At 44.6% G+C, this 18,785-nt stretch overlaps 1 protein-coding gene and 1 pseudogene across 1 annotated transcript; both read right to left on the bottom strand.

Annotated features, from left to right (window-relative positions):
- Nucleotides 1–7,483: 7,483 nt before the first annotated feature.
- On the bottom strand, nt 7,484–11,470 carry LOC143322922 (uncharacterized; annotated as a pseudogene).
- A 1,959-nt stretch (nt 11,471–13,429) lies between these two features.
- On the bottom strand, nt 13,430–18,584 carry mrps23 (mitochondrial ribosomal protein S23). Its single transcript, XM_076734245.1, has 5 exons — nt 18,350–18,584; nt 17,516–17,695; nt 17,152–17,229; nt 16,718–16,841; nt 13,430–15,057 (listed from the first exon to the last, which is right to left on the bottom strand). The coding sequence occupies exons 1-5, from the start codon at nt 18,391–18,393 to the stop codon at nt 14,935–14,937; spliced, it is 549 nt and encodes a 182-aa protein (XP_076590360.1). The 5' UTR covers nt 18,394–18,584; the 3' UTR covers nt 13,430–14,934.
- Between the last annotated feature and the right edge of the window lie 201 nt (nt 18,585–18,785).

Genomic DNA, 18,785 nt, shown 5'->3' with positions numbered 1-18,785 from the left:
GTGCAGAGAAGATTTGAAGTTGGTGACAAAGTGTTGTCCCTACTTCCAATCCCTGGTTCCGCCCTCCAGGCGAAATTCTGTGGCCCATATGACATCCAAAAAAAGTTGAGTGAGACTGATTATGTCATATGCACCCCTGACCGTCGGAGAAAATCCCGTGTGTGCCACATTAATATGCTGAAGCCATATTTCATTCGTTCCCCAGTTTCTCCCTCCGTTCCTCCAGCTGTAGTGTCCACGGTTGCGCAGGTTCCTCCGTCCCAATACAGCCCCGAGAGCGACGGTTTACATCTTAGCCACGGAGACTCGTGCATTCGTCTCCAAAACTCAGACTACCTGAAAAATTTGCAACATCACTTAAAACATTTAGACTTGCCTGCTCGAAAAGATATCTGTCAATTAATCGAAAGTCACCTGACGTTGTTTTCTGATACTCCGTCTCGTACCACCGCCATCTCGCATGACATTGATGTGGGGGATACGCCTCCTATCAAACAGCACGCTTACCGCGTTAACCCCACAAAACGTGCACTTCTCCGGCAAGAAGTCAACTATCTGTTGGAAAACGGATTAGCTGTCCCAAGTTCCAGTGCATGGAGTTCTCCTTGCATTTTGGTTCCCAAAGTTGACAAAACTCCTCGCTTCTGTACCGACTTTAGAAAAGTCAATAATGTGACGAAGGCTGACTCGTATCCTCTGCCCCGAATGGAAGATTGTGTGGACAAAGTTGGTGCAGCTAAATTCGTCACAAAGCTCGACCTGTTAAAGGGTTATTGGCAAGTCCCTTTAACTCCCCGTGCTTCAGAAATCTCTGCCTTCGTGACTCCAGACAGTTTCTTACAATACACGGTTATGCCCTTTGGTCTCAGGAATGCGCCGGCCACTTTCCAACGCCTTATGCACAAAGTCTTAGGTGGTGTTAAGAGCTGTGAGGTCTACCTAGATGACATTGTGGCATATTCCGACACGTGGTCTGAGCACATCAAAACGCTGAGTGAAATTTTTGGTAGGTTGAAGCAGGCTTCCCTAACCTTAAACCTGGCCAAATGTGAGTTTGGTCGCGCCACTGTGACCTACTTAGGTAAGCAGGTAGGTCAGGGTCAGGTGCGGGCCCTTGCTGATAAAGTCCAGGCCATCCTCGACTTCCCTGTGCCTCAGACGCGGCGTGAGCTTCGCCGTTTCTTAGGGATGGCTGGCTATTATCGCGGGTTCTGTAGGAATTTCTCAGATGTTGTGGCTCCACTCACTAGTTTAACCAGTACCTCCCGCCCATTCGAATGGTCCTCTGGCTGCACAAAAGCCTTCCAGGCAGCCAAAGCCCTCCTCTGTAGCACACCTGTTCTAGCTGCTCCTAACTTTGAGCGCCCCTTCAAGATGGAGGTGGACGCAAGCGCCAGCGGTGCAGGTGCGGTGCTGCTGCAGGAAGACGACCGCGGTATTGACCACCCTATTTGCTACTTCTCCAAGAAGTTCAATAGGCATCAGGTACAGTATAGTACCATTGAAAAGGAAGCCCTTTCATTGCTGTTAGCTTTGCAGCACTTTGAAGTCTATGTAGGCTCCAGTCCTGTGCCTGTGATGGTCTACACTGACCACAATCCCCTCGTGTTTCTGGCCCGGATGAGAAACGGAAACCAGAGACTCATGAGGTGGTCCCTGTTGCTCCAGGATTTTAACCTGGAAATTAAACATAAAAAAGGCACAGAAAACGTGTTAGCTGATGCTCTGTCTCGTGTCTCTTCCTGAGGTATCAGACATAGTAGGGGAATGTCTGATATTTAGGAAGGGGGGTGTTACGGCCCTGGCCGTATTGTGCTATGTGTTTGTTCCTGTGTCCTGTGGCGTCTTTTTGTCCGGTTCATGTTTTTGTGTGTGAGTGTGTGCTCTTCTTTTTTTTTGAGCAGCTGTGCTGGTCCTGCCCTCCTCCGTAACCCAAGTGGTGTCGCTCTCCGATTGGTCCCTGCTGCAGCATCCAGCTCTCTTAAACCAGGGATTTCTCATTCGCCGGGGGACTCGGCTTGACAGCAGTGGCTCCTATGTTTCTGGCGTTTTTGAACTAAAGAACTTTGTCCCCAGATCTCGGTTGTGTATTGTGGTAGAATTAGTTTTGGTAGTGTGGTTTGTGGTGGTGGGTTTTGGATCTTCTTCAGGTTTTGGTTGGTCGTTTGTAACACTGTATATAGTTAGCACTATTTTGTTTTGTTTTGGCTGTGGCCCTTTTTTTACCTGTACATCAGGTCTCTTTTTGTTGATACCAATAAATTGATTGTTTACTATTGAACCTGGGTTTGGAATATTTGTTGATTTGGAGACAAAGTTTGTTTTTTTGTCACTCTTTTATGTTGCGTCTTGGCTCCCCTAGACTGGGGCGTAACATAAAGTGGGGGCTCGTCCGTTCTTTTTCTACTTTTGTAAGTTTTTGGTAAGTTTGGTTGGCAGCTTTTCCTAATTGAACAGATAGCATGGCTTTCGATATTGATGATTTTGTACAGAATCCTGCGGTAAGTAAGCTGGACAAGTGCACAAAAGCAGACTTGTTTTTGGTCGCAAATTTATTCCAAATTAATGTGCCTTTAAATGCCCGTAAGATTGACATTAAACAGTGCTTGATAGCGCAGTTGGTGGAGAAAGGCATTGTGAAGTCTGCGCGTGAGGCGGTCAGTGCGTCTGACGTGTCAGATGAGGAAGTGGGAGCGGAGGCTTATGTTGCGTCTTGGCTCCCCTAGACTGGGGCGTAACACTTGCCTCGTCTTGAGATAAACCGACGTAAGGCCAGTAGGAACGAGTCTGTGTCCATGTTTGGCAACAGATCGAGGTGGACACATCATGATGTAAGACATTTAAATATAATGCCCCAGCGTTTCTCATGCCTCCTTCCGATCTTCACTGTATAGGGCCCAAAGCAGTCGACCCCGGTGGACCAGAATGGGGGTTTGTCGATCCGGAGCCGTGCTGCCGGCAGGTCGGCCATCTTTGGTGCTACGGGGGTGCTTCGCCACAAACAGCATTCTGCACAGTGTTTCTGATGCTGGATGGACAAAGTCAGTTCGGTCTGTAACACCTTGGCCAGCTGAGCTCCTGTGAGTGCGGCGCATAATTCCAGTCGGGGCATTGTCTGTTGTCGCTTGGGTGCGACCGCGACCTGGCCATGATGAATGACACGTCCCTCTGGATCCTCCACTCGCAGGTAGGCGACTGATCCGTACGCCTTCTCCGAGGCATCACAGAGAGATGATGTGAGATGTGAATCTGCCTCACTGATGAGTCGTTGTTGGCAGCTGCTGGAACATAACAACGGGGGAGAACTATGTTCTGCAACTGAGGGAGCTCACCTTCCCATGCCTGCCACACTGTCTTTCTGTAGCCCACAAAGCCTGGACCAGGACTTTGGCACGGGTAGTGAAGGGGATTATGTATCCGAGCGGGTCGTATTGCGAGGCAAGCACACTATACACGTTCCTCATAGTGGGCTGCTTGGGTGATACAGGCTGGCATTTATAACCCAGTGTGTCTATCATGCAGTGCCAAACCAGGCCAAGGGTGGATTCCCTTGGGTCCGCTCCTTCAGCGGTTAGCCACAGCTCAGATGTCGTTGATCGCGCCTCAGGCGGGAGGTGAGAGATTACCTCCGTCTTGTTGGATGCCCACTGCCTGATCTCAAATCCCCCTTTTGCTAGGAGGTCTCTCAGGCGGTCAAGAAGATCCTTTGCCTGCTGTGGTGAGCGGAGTGATTTCAGGCAGTTATGCACATAGAACGAGGTGATTACCGCCTCCAGCAGGTCCTCGTTGCCGCTCTGGTGATCACGAACGTGGCGCTGCACAGCATAGATGGCACAACATGGACTGCAAACTGTGCCAAATGGCAGGACGCACCATTCATAGATGTCAGGTAATCTGTCTCTGTCTATGTTGCGCCAGAGGAAGCGGAGAAGTGGGCAGTCCTTGGGCAGGAGTCTGATTTGATGAAACATAGCCCGTATATCTCCGCTGATGGCGACCACATGTTCTCGAAATCTGAGCAGAACCCCCAGTAGCGACGGTCCGAGAGAGGGTCCTGGTAGCAGGTCATCGTTCAGAGCACTGTCCTGGTAGCGAAAGGAGCAGTTGAACACCACCCTTGCCTTTCCATTATGATGTACTAAGTGGTGTGGAATGTACCAGGATTCAGAAGAACGGTTGGCCTCCTCGCTGGTGATCCGCTCAGCGTATCCTGCCTCCACTAACTTGTGGATTTCCTGGTTGTAAACTTTAGCAAGCTCAGGATTCGTTGACAGACGGCGTTCTGTGGAGCGGAGGAGGGACATCACAGCAGCAGGTGATGCGCAGGGCAGAGCTACGATGGGTCCTGCACGTACTGGGTGGATTGGAGTTATTAGATGAGGGTGATCAGATCCAATCAGTAGCATTGGCTACACTTTGGTGAAGGTGTGTAGGGGGACTCCTTTCAGGTGATTGTATTTCCTTGTCAGTTTGTCTCCTGGACATGACTGCTCGGCCAGTTGGAGTTCAGTCGCGGTGAAAGCTTGGCTGATGGAGTGATAGGCGCGTGCCTGTGTGTTAGCAGACACCTCAAGTGACACTGCCATTCCCTGTAGCTTCAACACGTCCTGCCTGATAGTCTTCAGTTTGAGTGACTCCACTTCTCCACACAGTCCAAGGTGTTTGACTGCAGCAGCCAGGATCACAATGCGCTCAGAGCCGTCATCCAACACTGCATGTGTGTTTAGTGTTCTTTTGCCATGGCGAAGCAGCACTGGTACCACTTTTAACATGACACGCCCTGAGTGGCTGGCGTGATCCAGATACACTGCGTTGGTTGGGGCACTGACTGTGAGAATGTTCAGCTGTGGGTCTTGGGCCACAACTTCGTGGAGTATCAGCAGGTGTTGTTTGTTGCATGTGGAGCAGAGTTTCTTTAGGGTGCAGTTCTCTGGTGAATGGCCACGTCCACATCTCCAACATTTACCTTTGTCTTTAATCCAGGCGGCTTTCTCCTCTGTAGTAATTCTTTCGAACTCAGGGCAGCCGTTGAGGTAGTGATCCTGGGTGGTCGTGCAGTATGGACAATAGGGCTCTCACAAGAGAGAGAGAAGCAGAAAGGAGCCCTGTTTTCAACTCGCGACTGTGTCCACAATATTTGCTGTAGAAACACAAAATTACACCAAATGGTTCAGGAAGTCCTCAAAGTGCTCACGGTGTCTTTGTTTTTCTGATAGGAGCTACCATTCTCTCAGGATAAGCCCAAATGTGAGAGCAGCGCAGAGGCAGAAAATCGCTCGTTGCCCCTGTCTGTCTGCCCCTATTGTCAACGGCAACCAGCTCAAGTTGCCGTGACAACCTCTGAGCCTCAGTACTCAGAGTGGCAGAGAGCCTAAAAAAAACTCCAGATTTTCTGTCTTTCCACGCTCCTCCTGGCCACAGTTTATACTCTACGGGCATGATTTTTTCCACAGGTGTAGACAAACTTGTCCTCTCTCTCACAATGTGCTGGAAAAATGTGAGACTTACAGAAGTTGAATTAGCAGCCTCTAAGCCCGGCCACATCTGTCTCTGTCTCTTTTTCTCTCTCTGAGTGCATGTGTGCCTGAGTGCTTAGAGTGGGCGTGTGTGTGTGTGCGTGCGCAGCTGTGTCTCATAGAGCATGATTGGGAGAGAAAAAGAGACAGAGACAGATGTGGCTGGGTTTAGAGGCTGCTAATTCAAATTCTGTAAGTCTCACAGATTTTTCCAGCACATTGTGAGAGAGAGGACAAGTTTGTCAACAACTGTGGAAAAAATCATGCGTCCAGAGCGTAAACTGTGGCTGGGAGGAGCCTGGAAAGACAGAAAATCTGGAGTTAAAAAAGGCTCTCTGCCACTCTGAGTACTTAGGCTCAGAGGTTGTCATGGCAACTTAAGCCGGTTGCCGTTGACGACAGGGGCAGACAGAAAAGCGGAGAAAACGAGCTATTTTCTGCCTCTGCACTCCTCTCACATTTGGGCTTCTCCTGAGAGAACGGTAGCTCCTATCAGAAAAACAAAGACACCGTGAGCGCCTTGACGACTTCCTGAACGATATGGTGTAATTTTGTGTTTCTACAGCAAATAATGTTGACACAGTCGCGAGTTGAAAACAGGGCTCCTCTCTGCTTCTCTCAGAAAATCTTTGTATTGGAGTCAAAGGGGAGAAGAGACTCAGAGAGACGCAAAGGCAGACGGAAAAATTGCAGTGTCGGCCTGACCCAAAACAATTGTTATCTTCATTGGCTTCCTGAGATAGCCGGCCTTCCCAAGGCCAGTGTCTCTCCACTCTCCTGGATGTTATGCAGACAAGATGCTCCGGCCCCCATCACCCCCCTACTCCTGTGAACTTTGTTTCTGGATCAGAACTCTCCGAGGTTGTCTCCACGGCTACGGCTGTGTCTTCGTCATCAGTTATCAGATGGCAGAGACAATGGGTTAGGACTGAGTGGAGATGAAGTACACAGGCTTACACATACACACACACGAAGACACATGTAACACGCTCACACCCTCCAACTCAACGCCTTCGTGGCTCCCACCCCCCTCCCTCCCTTGTCGCAGTTGCGAGGCACTCAAATGTGGCTGCGAGCACGTGCCCCCAGTGTCTGTGCTGCGACATCTACCCTCCCCAACACCCCCCACCCCTCCCACATGTGCAAGTCCTTGAGTTTTTGTTGTAATGTCTTACTGTGTTGCTTATGTGCCGAGGTGTTTTTTTCCTAATCCCACACTGTATGAGACTTCAGTGGTCTTGAGCCAGTGGTAGGTACTTTGAAGCACATCTATCAGTCTCAGGCTCAGCTTACTTCATCATACCTGTACCTGCATCAGATGGAACAGATGAGCTTCCTGAGGTCTCTACAATATTAAAAGCCTTAAAGATTAAAAGCCTTTATTGTCATTATACGTGGTGTACAACGAGATTTAAGGATAGCAATATGCACTTTCTATCCTGGTAGCACACACACACAAGCACACAGTCATAGTGTGGCCTACATTTACCAGCCAGTCAATTTTAGTTTACAGTTAGTTTAGTTACGAGATCACCAGAGAGAGCATTAACACTCTCTTTGTCTATTATTGAAAACACCAAGTATCTTCTAGAAGAGCAGACCTCTGCTGAGAAAAGTCAAAGAGAGATCGCAATCTCAAGAGGTCTCTTAGTGGAGTATATTGTTAAAGGTTTTCCCATTTCAGAGAATGGTCCAAAGATTGTAAGAATGTCAACAGCGATGTATGTATGTATGTATGGAAGTATTTATCTATTAATTTATTTCATTAATTGCACCGTATTTGAGTACCCTGAAAGCCCTATATAAGATCTCAATAATAATAACACAATTGTTTATTTATTCATTTATTTTTAATTTGGAAAATCTGTGTAATACCATTGAAGAAAAATACAAAAAAAAAAATACAATCTACCAACGTACTACCGTATGTTTAAACAAAAATACATTCTACCGTACATGCTACCATATATTTGTTAAAAATACAACCTACCGTACATACTACCATATATGTAAAAAAATACAATTTACTGACATCTATGCTATGCAAGAAACATCTCATGGATGCACTGGGACATATCCTCAGTGATGTATCCTGGGTCACTGGGTGTTTCAGGTCTTGCAACGGTCATCATACACCCTCGCCCAGGCGACCCAGCCGGGGCTGACCAAGTCCCGACTGCGTCCCAGTAGCAGTCCACGGATCAGCCCTCTTAATCCAAAGCCACCTTGTGACTAGGGATGCAACGATTATAGATTTTGATTGCACGATTATAGTCTGAGGAATAATCACAGTTTCACGATTATCACGATTATTATACATTAATTAATTTCACAAAACTACTAATGAACTAATGTATCAAATCACATGAACATTCTTTAGAGATTTTAATGTGCTATTTATTGCTGTCAGAAATAACATAGTAATCAAATAACACAGTACAAAAATAATAAATAAAGATAAACAAAAACTCCCTTTGGAGTTAAATAAAGTGACCTCTGCTCTGTAAACATCCATGTCAGTATTTCCCTTTTGAAAAATACAAATGGAGTGAAAGGCTGCAGGACTGTGTCTGCATGGCTATTTTGATCAACTATATTACAAAATTATTTAGTATTTTCAGTTTGTGTATTTTTTCATTGATAGTTAGTGTTTTACACCTGGTATATTAACCTACAAAGCCCAGTGTTTACTCAACACAGATGGGAAGAAGCAAACTGTGACGTTAAACGGTCACTGACAGAAGCCCTTGAGGAGCAATTTTGTCTTCCATAGGCAAACATGCCGCTTTGCTGCTGTTTGTCAACATTGAACTAAAAGCTCAACTCTCACCGCTATGCCACTGATTGTAAGTGACACGTTCATATTTAACTCCCTACCAGCTCAATGTTTCATTAAATAACTTGCTGTAAACGTAATTTAACTCAGTTTTATGTGTTGCCTTTATTTTGGTGTGTAAAGCTGGGTGGTGATCCCGCAAATGCTTTTTTGCAACTTTTTTCGGCAGGTTTTGCAGACAGGTGATCCGTCGTCTTCAATGACTCCCTGGTCATTCATATTGTATCCGAAATGCTCCCACACTGCCGACTTCACTCTTTTCTTCGGTGGAAACAAAAGGCCTTTCTCAATATGCGTTCTTCTCTGTTCTTGTGTTCTTGTGTTCTTGAGAAACGTCATCAGTCTGAGCCCAAGTACTGTTCCAATTAAAAAGTCTGCATCTCGCCAAGTACAGTCAAATACCCGGATGTGTTCTTGCCCCTCCCATTTTATCGAGGATGCATCGGGTGGTGACTTGTGTGGACTTGGGGCAGCCACGTATCCCAGAATGCATTTCGTAGCAATGATCGCGGAGGAGAGGACTCACAACTGTAAAGTTACAAGTTTCGAAATACTGCTGTTTTAGTAGTACGGAATGTGGTTTTAAGATTATTTTATGTGAGAAAGTGGATGTTAAAACTTAAAATCTGTGGTCGATTCATCACGATAGCGCGTAGTTTAAAATTTGCTCCAAAGTTTTCGGAGATAATCGGCAGACGAGCTGCGATGGTGACGTCATCAAGTACGCTGCCGTCCCTATTGCAGAATGACCGTCCTGCGTCCTCCTGTCCTGGAGAGACTGTACTCCCAGGTCCAACTTGCTAAGTCCGAACTGCCAAGTTCGTAAGTCCGAACTTGGCGTACTTGGTATTGAGAAACGACCAAAGTTTCGCTGCCTGGTCCTTCTGCCATTGCTAAGCTACTGTAGCGTAGCCTCCATATCTCTTGATACGCACGGCACTTAAAGCAGGTGCACCGCTAGCGTAACTTTGTTTTCGTTCCGTGCAGGTTGCGCCGAAAATAATGTGCCAGCATAATGTCCGTTTCTTGCGAGTGAGAACAGAAACACTCGGTGTAGCGGAGCGTTTGGGATTAAATAACCGTGACGTTTTAAAGCGCGGTTAATAGTAAAATCGGTTAATCACTGCATCCCTACTTGTGACCTTCTTTGCGGCTTCGTTCACAGATTGAATGGCCCTCTTCTTGGCCGCCCCTATAACACCCAAACGACTGAGGACTTTGCAAAGAGAATGTCCTGCAAACCCCTACAGCCAACTTCTATAGGCTCATAGAAGGTTCTCCAGCCCCTCTCCCTGCACTCCTCCAGCAGTTCCTGGTACTTAGCCCGTTTCCTCTCATTGGCTTCCTCAATACACTCTTCCCAGGGTGCCGTAAGTTCCAGGATGATCAGATGTCTTGAAGCCTCAGAGGTAATGATCATGTCTGGGTGGAGATTTGTTGTTGCAATGTGCTGGGGGAACCTCAGCTGCTTTCCCAGGTCGACCTGCAACTGCCAGTCAGAGGCCGTATGGAGGACGGCTGTTGTTAGTTGGCGTGCCTGGGGTTTCTCTCCAGCTTTGATGAAAGGGACTGCCTTCTTTGGAGCATGATGGTATTTGCTGATGCTGATGGCTGAGGCTAAGCTCTCAGCACTTGCCTTAAGCACCTGGTCATGGCGCTAACGATAGCGACCATCAGCCAGAGCCTTTGGGCAGCAGCTGAGGAGGTGTTCTAAAGAGCCTCTTCCAGAGCAAAGAAGGCAGGAGAGTGTCTTTAAATCTACCGGGCAGACTGGACTTGTCAACCTTGGTGAGCCAAGCTCCAAGTTCTTTGAGGGACTTCTGGATAGCAGCAGAGTCTTTCAGGCTGGAGTCAAAGAGCTTTCCCAAACTCTTGACAGGTTGCTCCGTGCTGGTTGGGATGACAGTTCCTGAGATGGAAAACCAGAACTTGTCAATCACTTTCCCCTCAGCACCATGGACCTTGACTTGGAGGGCTTAAAACTCATCCTTACCTAGGTGATGAGTCTCTCAAGTTCTTGTAGGATCCACCTGCTCCATGGGACTGATGTTGTTGTGATGGTAAGGTCGTCCATATAGGCTCTTATAGGGGGCTGTCGTATGCCTGACCTGGTTAGGGGGCCCTCTGCATTCCACCTCGGCTGACTTGACCACCATGTTCATGGCAAGAGCGAAAAGCCGGGAGCTCCAGGGATCCCTCCCTTCTGCACTGACGGGTCGATGTAGTTGTAGACTCTGTCAGTCTTCATGAGACGATGCTGAAAAACACCTTCCCTTCGACACTCAGTAGTGAGATGGTTAGAAACTGGTTGATGTTTTTCAAATTCTCCTCTTTGGAGATCCACACTCCCTCAGCACACCTCCACTGGTCAGCAACTCTTTCTCTTCTCCAAATCACCTTCAAGACCTTCCACAGGTGCCGTAGAAGCTCTGGGCAGTGCTTGTAGACCAAGTAAGGAACGCCACTGGGGCCTGGAGTAGATGCTGAGCAAGCTGCCTTGATGATCTCCTCAACCTCCTTCAGGCTTGGCTCCCCCAGGTTGAACTCTGTTGTTAGGGGGGTGGGGCTGATGAGAGCGTTGTTGGGTTCCAGCTCTTGCTCTCTCAGGGAATCGCTCACTGTGTCCTGGAGGAAGTGACTCACTTCCTCTGTTGAGCACTCAAGCCGGCCACTGGGCTTGTCCCCGAGCAGTTGTTTTGTGAAGCCATAGGGATTGGCAATGAAGGCTTCTCACTTCTTGGCTCTCTCTCGTACCCGTCTCTGGTGCCACTCTGCTCTGCGGAGGATCATCAGCTTCTTCCACAGGATGTCTTGCAGCTCTGCTAATGGTTGCTTCTCCTCATCAGTAGCTGTCTTGTACTGTTTCTTGAGGATGTGAAGCTCCTGGTGCAGGTGATGTATCTTGGTGGCCCTGTTGTTCATGTTGTAGGAGATGGGCTTGGTTTTTCCTTTCTCTACCCGCCCAAGTCTTTCTGAGGCATAGCTGAAGATGATGGTAATCATCATTTGGAGTCGGCTGTGAGCATCTCCTTTGGCTGTGGCTTGGATGATGTTGGACACATCCTCGTCAAACTGCAGCCACTCACTCCATTAGCTGGCTGGGGGCCACTTAATCCGCTGCTGCGGAACTACTCTGCTGGGATTGAGAGATACATACTACAGTATTTAAATAAAATGCAATCTACTGTACTTCTCTAACGACATACTGCCATATGGTTTAAAAAAATACAATCTACCAACATACTACCGTATGATGATTAAGAAAAATACAATCTACCAACACACTACCGCATGTTGAAGAAAAAAAAAATCTACTGTATGTTAAAAAATACAATCTAGTGATGTACTATCGTATGTTTAAAAAAAAAAAACAATCTACCGACATGCTGTGTATGTATAAAAAAATACAATCTACCGTACTTTAAAAAAAGGTACAATCGACCATACGTGCTAACGTATTTAAGAAAAAATACAATCTACCGTTTTAGAAAATACAATCTACCAATAAAAGCGGCACGATGGCGCAGCAGGTAGTGCGCGTGCCTCACAGCAAGAAGGTCGCCGGTTTGATCCCCAGGTCGGGCAGGGCCTTTCTGTGTGAAGTTTGCATGTTCTTCCCGTGCATGCGTGGGTTCTCTCCAGGCACTCTGGCTTCCTCCCACAGACCAAAAACATGCTCATTAGGTTGATTGGTGACTCTAAATTGTCCTTAGGTGTGAGTGTGAATGGTTGTCCGTCTGTATATGTTGCTGCAATCGACTGGCAACCGGTTCAGGGTGTACCCTGCCTCTTGCCCGTTGACAGCTGGGATAGGCTCCAGCCCCCAGCAACCCCGAAAGGGATAGTCGGTTATAGAAGATGAATGAATGAACAATCTACAATATACTACAGTATGTTTAAAAAAATACAATCTACCATACATGCTACTGAGTGTTGAAAAAAAAAATACAATCTACCGACATACTATTGTATTTGTATTACTCATCATCGTTCGCTTATCCAGGTCCGGGTCACGGGGGCAAAAGCCTCAGTAAGGAAGCCCAGACAACCCTCTCCCCAGCCACTTCCACCAGCACCAGCTGAGGGATCCCAAGGTATTCCCAGGCCAGCTGAGAGACATAATCACCCCAGCTTGTCCTGGGTAGGCCCCAAGGTCTCCTCCCTGCCGGCCATGCCCCTGACCACCACCTGGTAAATTGAGAGCTTCGCCTTCCGACTTAGCGAGGTTTTTTCTTAGCAAATCTATCGATCATGTTCCCCTAATGACCCCAATGCATCGTCAAAGAAAAAAGAGAAAGAAGAGGCAGCGGTGAGTATGTGTGTGTATTTTAGCCTTTATGTATATCCATTGCAGATAGAGTAGGCCTGTACATCAGGAGGAATGTGATTATTTATACAGTTTAAACACGTAGCCAACAAATCTTTTGCAGCAAGTTTTGCAACCACTATCATGGCGGATGAGGAAGACCAAGACAGGGAGGGACAGGGCAGCAGACCTGCCAAAAAGAAGAGGGTCCATATCCCCCAGAAGTTTTTGAGTAAATATCAAGAACAGTGGCCATGCTTCCGACCCTCTAAAGTACCTCATCATGCATTTTGCACAGTGTGCAATTATGATGTGGACATAAGCCACCAGGGAGCTGCAGGTAATATATAAATTAGCCCCGGTGATGTTTGCATATGTGCTGTAAGACAATTTAATTATTACATTCTTGAAAACAAAAACACCTATTGCAATATACAAAATAAATTATTACCATTTTTAAATATATATTAAAATAATTTTTTAATTAATTTTAATTAAATAAGTATTGAACACTGACATGATAAGTGCTTTGGTGACAAGAAAGGTGGGCATGGCTGCAAAAGGGAACATCTGTCACATGGAGGGTTTCAGTGATGCTCTATTAAAGAAGGCAAAGTCAGCAACCTATGAGGCAAAACAGTCCAAAGCAAGTTCCACTCCAGGAAGGAGCGATGACTGATGCAAAAACTGTAGTTAAAAGGGCACCAGGGTCAAGGTCAAGAAAATAAAAAAAAAATGTAAATAATATAGTTACCTTGGTTTGTTAACAGCATTTTTATGTTTTGAAAGTGTTTCTGTGTTCCATTGAAAGGCTGTCATGATACAGTATATATATGGCTTAGAAGGACATAGCATTTTTTGGTTTTCTGTTGATGGGTTTGGATATTTATGTTAAGAAATAGTTACAGAATGTAATTACAGAGTGCAAAATGTCTATATTTTCTTTAGTAAAGGTACTGTAATCAAAAATATAGGTTTTATTGTTTTTTTATAACCAATTTCCAGCCAGTGAATGGGGAAATTACTGCATGCAAAGCAATGGAGTTCAAAAGTCTGTGAAAAAAAACCGGCACAACACAAGTGGTACTCAAAATATTTTGACAAGGTTGGCAGGTCTGGAAACACCCCTTACTGAAATCCAAGAACATCCAAAGAGGTGGCTCCCCCATTCTGAACATGAACTCCCCCAGTTCCATGCCGTCTCTACACTGGCAGCTCACATTTGTCCATCGTCACACTCCATCCATCCCTCCACCACCTACTCTGTCATCTCTCTACTACTCTCTCTACTCCTCCATCCCTCATCCCTTCATCTCTCCATCCATCACACCTTATCCCCCATCCCTCCTTTCCTACAACCTGCCTTCCCTTCATTCCTTCAATCTTTTACTTGATTTTATCAGTCTTATTCCTTTTTTCATTACATTATTTGGTTACAATAACAACAGCTTAAATTTAATTATTGTTCTAACTTATATGACAAAAGCTCATGTGTATTACATTATGACGGTAGGACCAGGAGATAAAAGTCCTTTTACTCAGAATTCTTATGTGTCCCAACCTGTTTTGACACTCATCAAGTCTAATTTTTGAGCTATACATGTAACAGGCTTGTTATGTCTCCTTGTAGTCTGAGTGTCTGCCTGTTGGCATCACATCTAACTTGGAACACATTGCAATTCCTTCTTTACTAAAGTATCATTCAAGTTGCATCTTATCTTCCAAGAAAAGTAATGTGTTGTCTGTTAATTGATCAAAGAATATTACATTATGTAGTAAGGTAAAACATGTGTCTTTTCCACCAACTTACTTACGCTTTCATTTTGCTTTTTACTGCAGTGATATACTGCAGAGGCATTTGAAAAATGTCTTGTGCTCAAATTGTAGAATGAGACTGTAGATAATGAGTCAGTCAAATAAATTCTGATCATGCTTCAGCCAAACATTGTGACTGAAGTCCTCTACACACGATATATCTCTGCTGGTAAAGTAAAATACTTAATCATTGTTATTAGTTACAAGTGCAACTTTAATTTCACATTTCTTTTTCACACACAGTTATATACTTATATATATATATAGAGAGAGAGAGACAATTTCCTGTTTTTTGGGGCCATTCTCTACTGGGATACAGACTCAGGGTTTGTAGCTCTTTTGATCCTTTAATGACAACTCCCTGCTGATGGTGCAGTGCACCATCAGCAAACAACCACAGAAATCTACGGCTGGTAAAAGTCAGTCAAACAACATATCTGGTGTGGAGAATCTGCACCTCATCAAACGGTCCTTGAGATGGTGAAGTCTATGGTGTCCTTGCTGTCAGCCCTGACTGACTGCTGCTCTGCCAACATGTCTGTTAGCTTTAACTGGAGCACTGGATCCCTGGTCGCTGCTGACACCTGCAGAGTAAAAAAATACTGTATTCAAAACTGCCACCTGCAGTAATTCAATTCATTTCAATTCAATATTTCTTTATTAGTCCCGCAAGGGGAAATTCCAAATTACAGCAGCATCAATGAAGTGGACAGAGTAGTGTAACAAGTGCAAAATTAAAAACAACAACAATCTACTGCAACATACCAAGAACATTACACAGAGTTGAAAGTTTTCTCCTGAAATGAAAATTGGTACTTCCAAGGAATACATCACTCTTTTCCTAGGATTCACAATATTTCTCGTTGTAAATGAAGTATTATTCACTCAAAAAACTGCAGATAATCTCCATGTTGCGTTGATCTGCCTGGAGATGTGGCTGCACAAGTTGCTCTGCTGTGTGCGCACGACGCCGGCCGCGCTGCACCGCGGTGCGCTTCAACAGGTGAACATAATCAGGTTAATCAGCAGCGTGTGCCGAGCTCAAACAAAATGCAAGCGATGCGCCGGTCATTTGGCTGGCAGTCAATGAAGCAGAGGACGGCAGAAACGGTCGCAGAGACAAAAGAAATCATTTCAATCACACACGGATGAAATGCATGGGAAAAGGACTTTTGATTCAGAGGGCTACTGGTAAGTTCAGCTTGCGAATTTCACATGGTCTGTTATTGATTGGAGATCTGCTTAGTTTAGTTTTGGTTGGGCATGGTGCTTATGTTCATTTCTTTGCTACCATGTTTATTTGTTTGAAGAAGCTGTGACCCACATTAGTTTGCTCAAAAAAGCCTTGTCTTAAAAAAGATAACTTGAGTTGAATTTATTGTGTTGGGGTTGATAAAATACATAAATAGCAGTACTTCAAGGTTTGGTGAATTTTGCTTTGTTAAAATGATTTAATTTGTGTATAAAAAAATCGAGTATTTCTGTTTAAGAAATAGTGTTAAAATCTATGGTAAATATGGTTCAATTATTTGATTTCATGTGAGTTAAAAATAAGTTTATTTAAAATTGTGATAGGGTTAAACGGGTTAATTTATATGGTTCTAAAATGCAGAACTAGGTTTCTGTTAAAGATGTACTTGTTTTGAAAATGATGAATTTTATTTACATGTGTTTATTTTGTGTGTTTGTAGGTTTTTCATCTGCTTTTTGATCCTAAATAAAACAAAGAACGAGTGAAATCCAGAAGTTTTAGTCGAGTCCTTCCTTTGTCAAGTGTAGGAAGCCATGCTGTTGTAAAGAAACTTGACACTCCAATTGATGTCATTTTCATTTCTTTTTATGCTATTCTTCAGTTTACATGGTGATCGAACAACAATTCCTGTTAAAAATACATTTTAGGTGAAAAAAAACCCCACTTCCAACTACACTTAACATTTGTATCTCAGCATATCCTCTTGACTTTACCAGTTTCAATACATTTGAGTGGTCAGTGGTTAACCTTTAGTTGGTTAACAACAGGGGAAAGCTGTTTACACACACATGCACACATGTGATGCACTGCAGTCTGAGATTTTCACCCAGCATATAATTGAGACCCCTATGCTTCCAATCAGTGTGTTAGAGGGTATGGGATTCAAAGATCTATTTTGGTACCCTGTGTCAGAGTAAGTCCGACTGCATCTCAGGCAACACTGACTGTAACGTTAAGACCCCGCCCCCCCCCCCCCCCCCAGCAAGACTTACAGGAAGAGCTCCTCTCCTTCTCAGCATGATTCCATCGGTCAGTAAAGCCTTCCCAGTCTCCTCAAAGATAGCAGAGCCCTCCAGCTCACTGTGGCTCTTTAAATCTGTGTACATGTCCACAAACCTGCAGGATCAAAGTGAGATAATAACAAACATTTAGTAACACTGGCATGGAAATATCTTTATGCATACTATTTGTAATACACAATAGTCTCAAATACAAACACTTTTTAACACCCCCCCCCCCCAACCTTACACTAGGTGTGCAATCGCTATAGATTTTGCCATTTAAAAACCATACACTTAACCACATACTTCAGATCACACTTCGAATTTGAATCCCCCCCCTTCCTATCTGATATTTGCTTGCATATCACACTTTTTCATAGTACACTGCAAGTATTTTTTTCTAACCAGAGGAGAAAAATACACACCTTTGACACGTAGAAACAAAGTTTGACTTTGACAGATCAAAAGGCCGAGGACCCGTTCCATACTGCTCATAGAACTTCCTGAAAGGCAGACAATTATGGCTGAGTGGAGCCTGCAAAAACATCTTACAACAATGTTTATCATTGACATGAGCAACGGCTGACTCGATCCAAGCCTTTTTTTTTTTTGTAAATCCAGATGAGTGCAAGTAAAATGGCCAATTTCCAAACATGTGCACTTCATAAACATATGATAACTGTAAATCACTCAGTAAAATGTGATGAAACTAATGATATTTACGAAGTTAACATATAGATGGTACGGAAGCACAGTTTCTATTGTTTCTACTGAGAGTAGGGGACTTACGCTCTAACTTCATCCTCTCTGTAGAAGATCTCAGGCACAGTCTCCTGTTTCTTGGTAAAGTGTCTGGTATGTTGCTTCACATGAAGTGGGTCCCTCTTTGGTGGAAAAAGTCTGTACACATCATACCAGATGGGTTTCTCTGGCGGCTTTATGACTCCAGCACAAATCAGATCTCGAACCCTGTCAATCACACCATCACACAATTGATGATTAAAATGGCATTTCACAGTAATATTATGAATTGCAAATCAGAAATTTACACAGACTCATAGAAATAGAACTGCTACCTTTAAACAGAGTTAAGGGTGAAAGTTTGGTCTCAAGTGAGTAAAGAAATAAAAAATTACACTTTTAGAGTATGGGTCGCATGCCTATGACGTCATCATATCTTTAGACTCATGTTACCGGTCTTGCTCTTGAAAATGACATTGGTTTCTAATTAACCGAGGGTTAGTATTAGCTATGTTTCGCACATTTGGTAACGCGTGTCTTTAGTTGACGTTACAGTCAGTGTTGCCCGAGATGCATGTTAACGCGCTTACATAGATGAACGCCAGCTAATGATAGTATCGCTGCTGCAGAAGAACCTACTAACCTACCTAACCCTAACCTTATGTTTAACCCCCGTTCTGACTCAATAAAACACCATTGAGTACTCTAGATAACCAACACGTAATCCATCCTGACCATAGATGAGCTGATCAGATGGCCTTCTATTGAACAAGCGTTATTGTGATAAAGTTATATTTAAAGGCTATCATGATACGAACAATAGTATCATTAATATTCACGGTTAGCTACAAGCACAAACAGTGTAAAATGCTGCTGTCTTACCGGGTGAAAACAGTTCCAAACCTCTCTAGCCTGCTGCCAGCCATTTGGCTTTTTTCACCACCAGTTGCGGTACAGTAACGCTGTTTGGCGGCTGCTGCTGCTGCTGCTGCTGCTTCTTCTGCTTCTTCTTCTTCTTCTTCTTCTTCTCCTCCTCCTCCTTCTTCTTCTTCTTCTTCTTCTTCTTCTTCTCCTCCTTCTTCTTCTTCTTCTTCTTCTTCTTCTTCTTCTTCTTCTTCTTCTTTTGTTTTTATTGGCGGTTGGCAAACCAGCTTGTAGGTGCATTATCGCCACCTACCGGACTGGAGTGTGGCGCATTAGATTGGCAGGATTAAAAAAAAAAAAAAAACAAACTAAATTCTTTCTAGTACTCTGGTTCTCTTCAAATATTTATATATGTATCCATATATTCTTCCTGATGTATTGCCAAGTAAATTCC

Source organism: Chaetodon auriga, chromosome 7 (assembly GCF_051107435.1).
Source record: "Chaetodon auriga isolate fChaAug3 chromosome 7, fChaAug3.hap1, whole genome shotgun sequence".
Taxonomy (NCBI): Eukaryota; Metazoa; Chordata; class Actinopteri; order Chaetodontiformes; family Chaetodontidae; genus Chaetodon; species Chaetodon auriga.
This window is presented reverse-complemented; position numbering and strand designations above follow the sequence as displayed.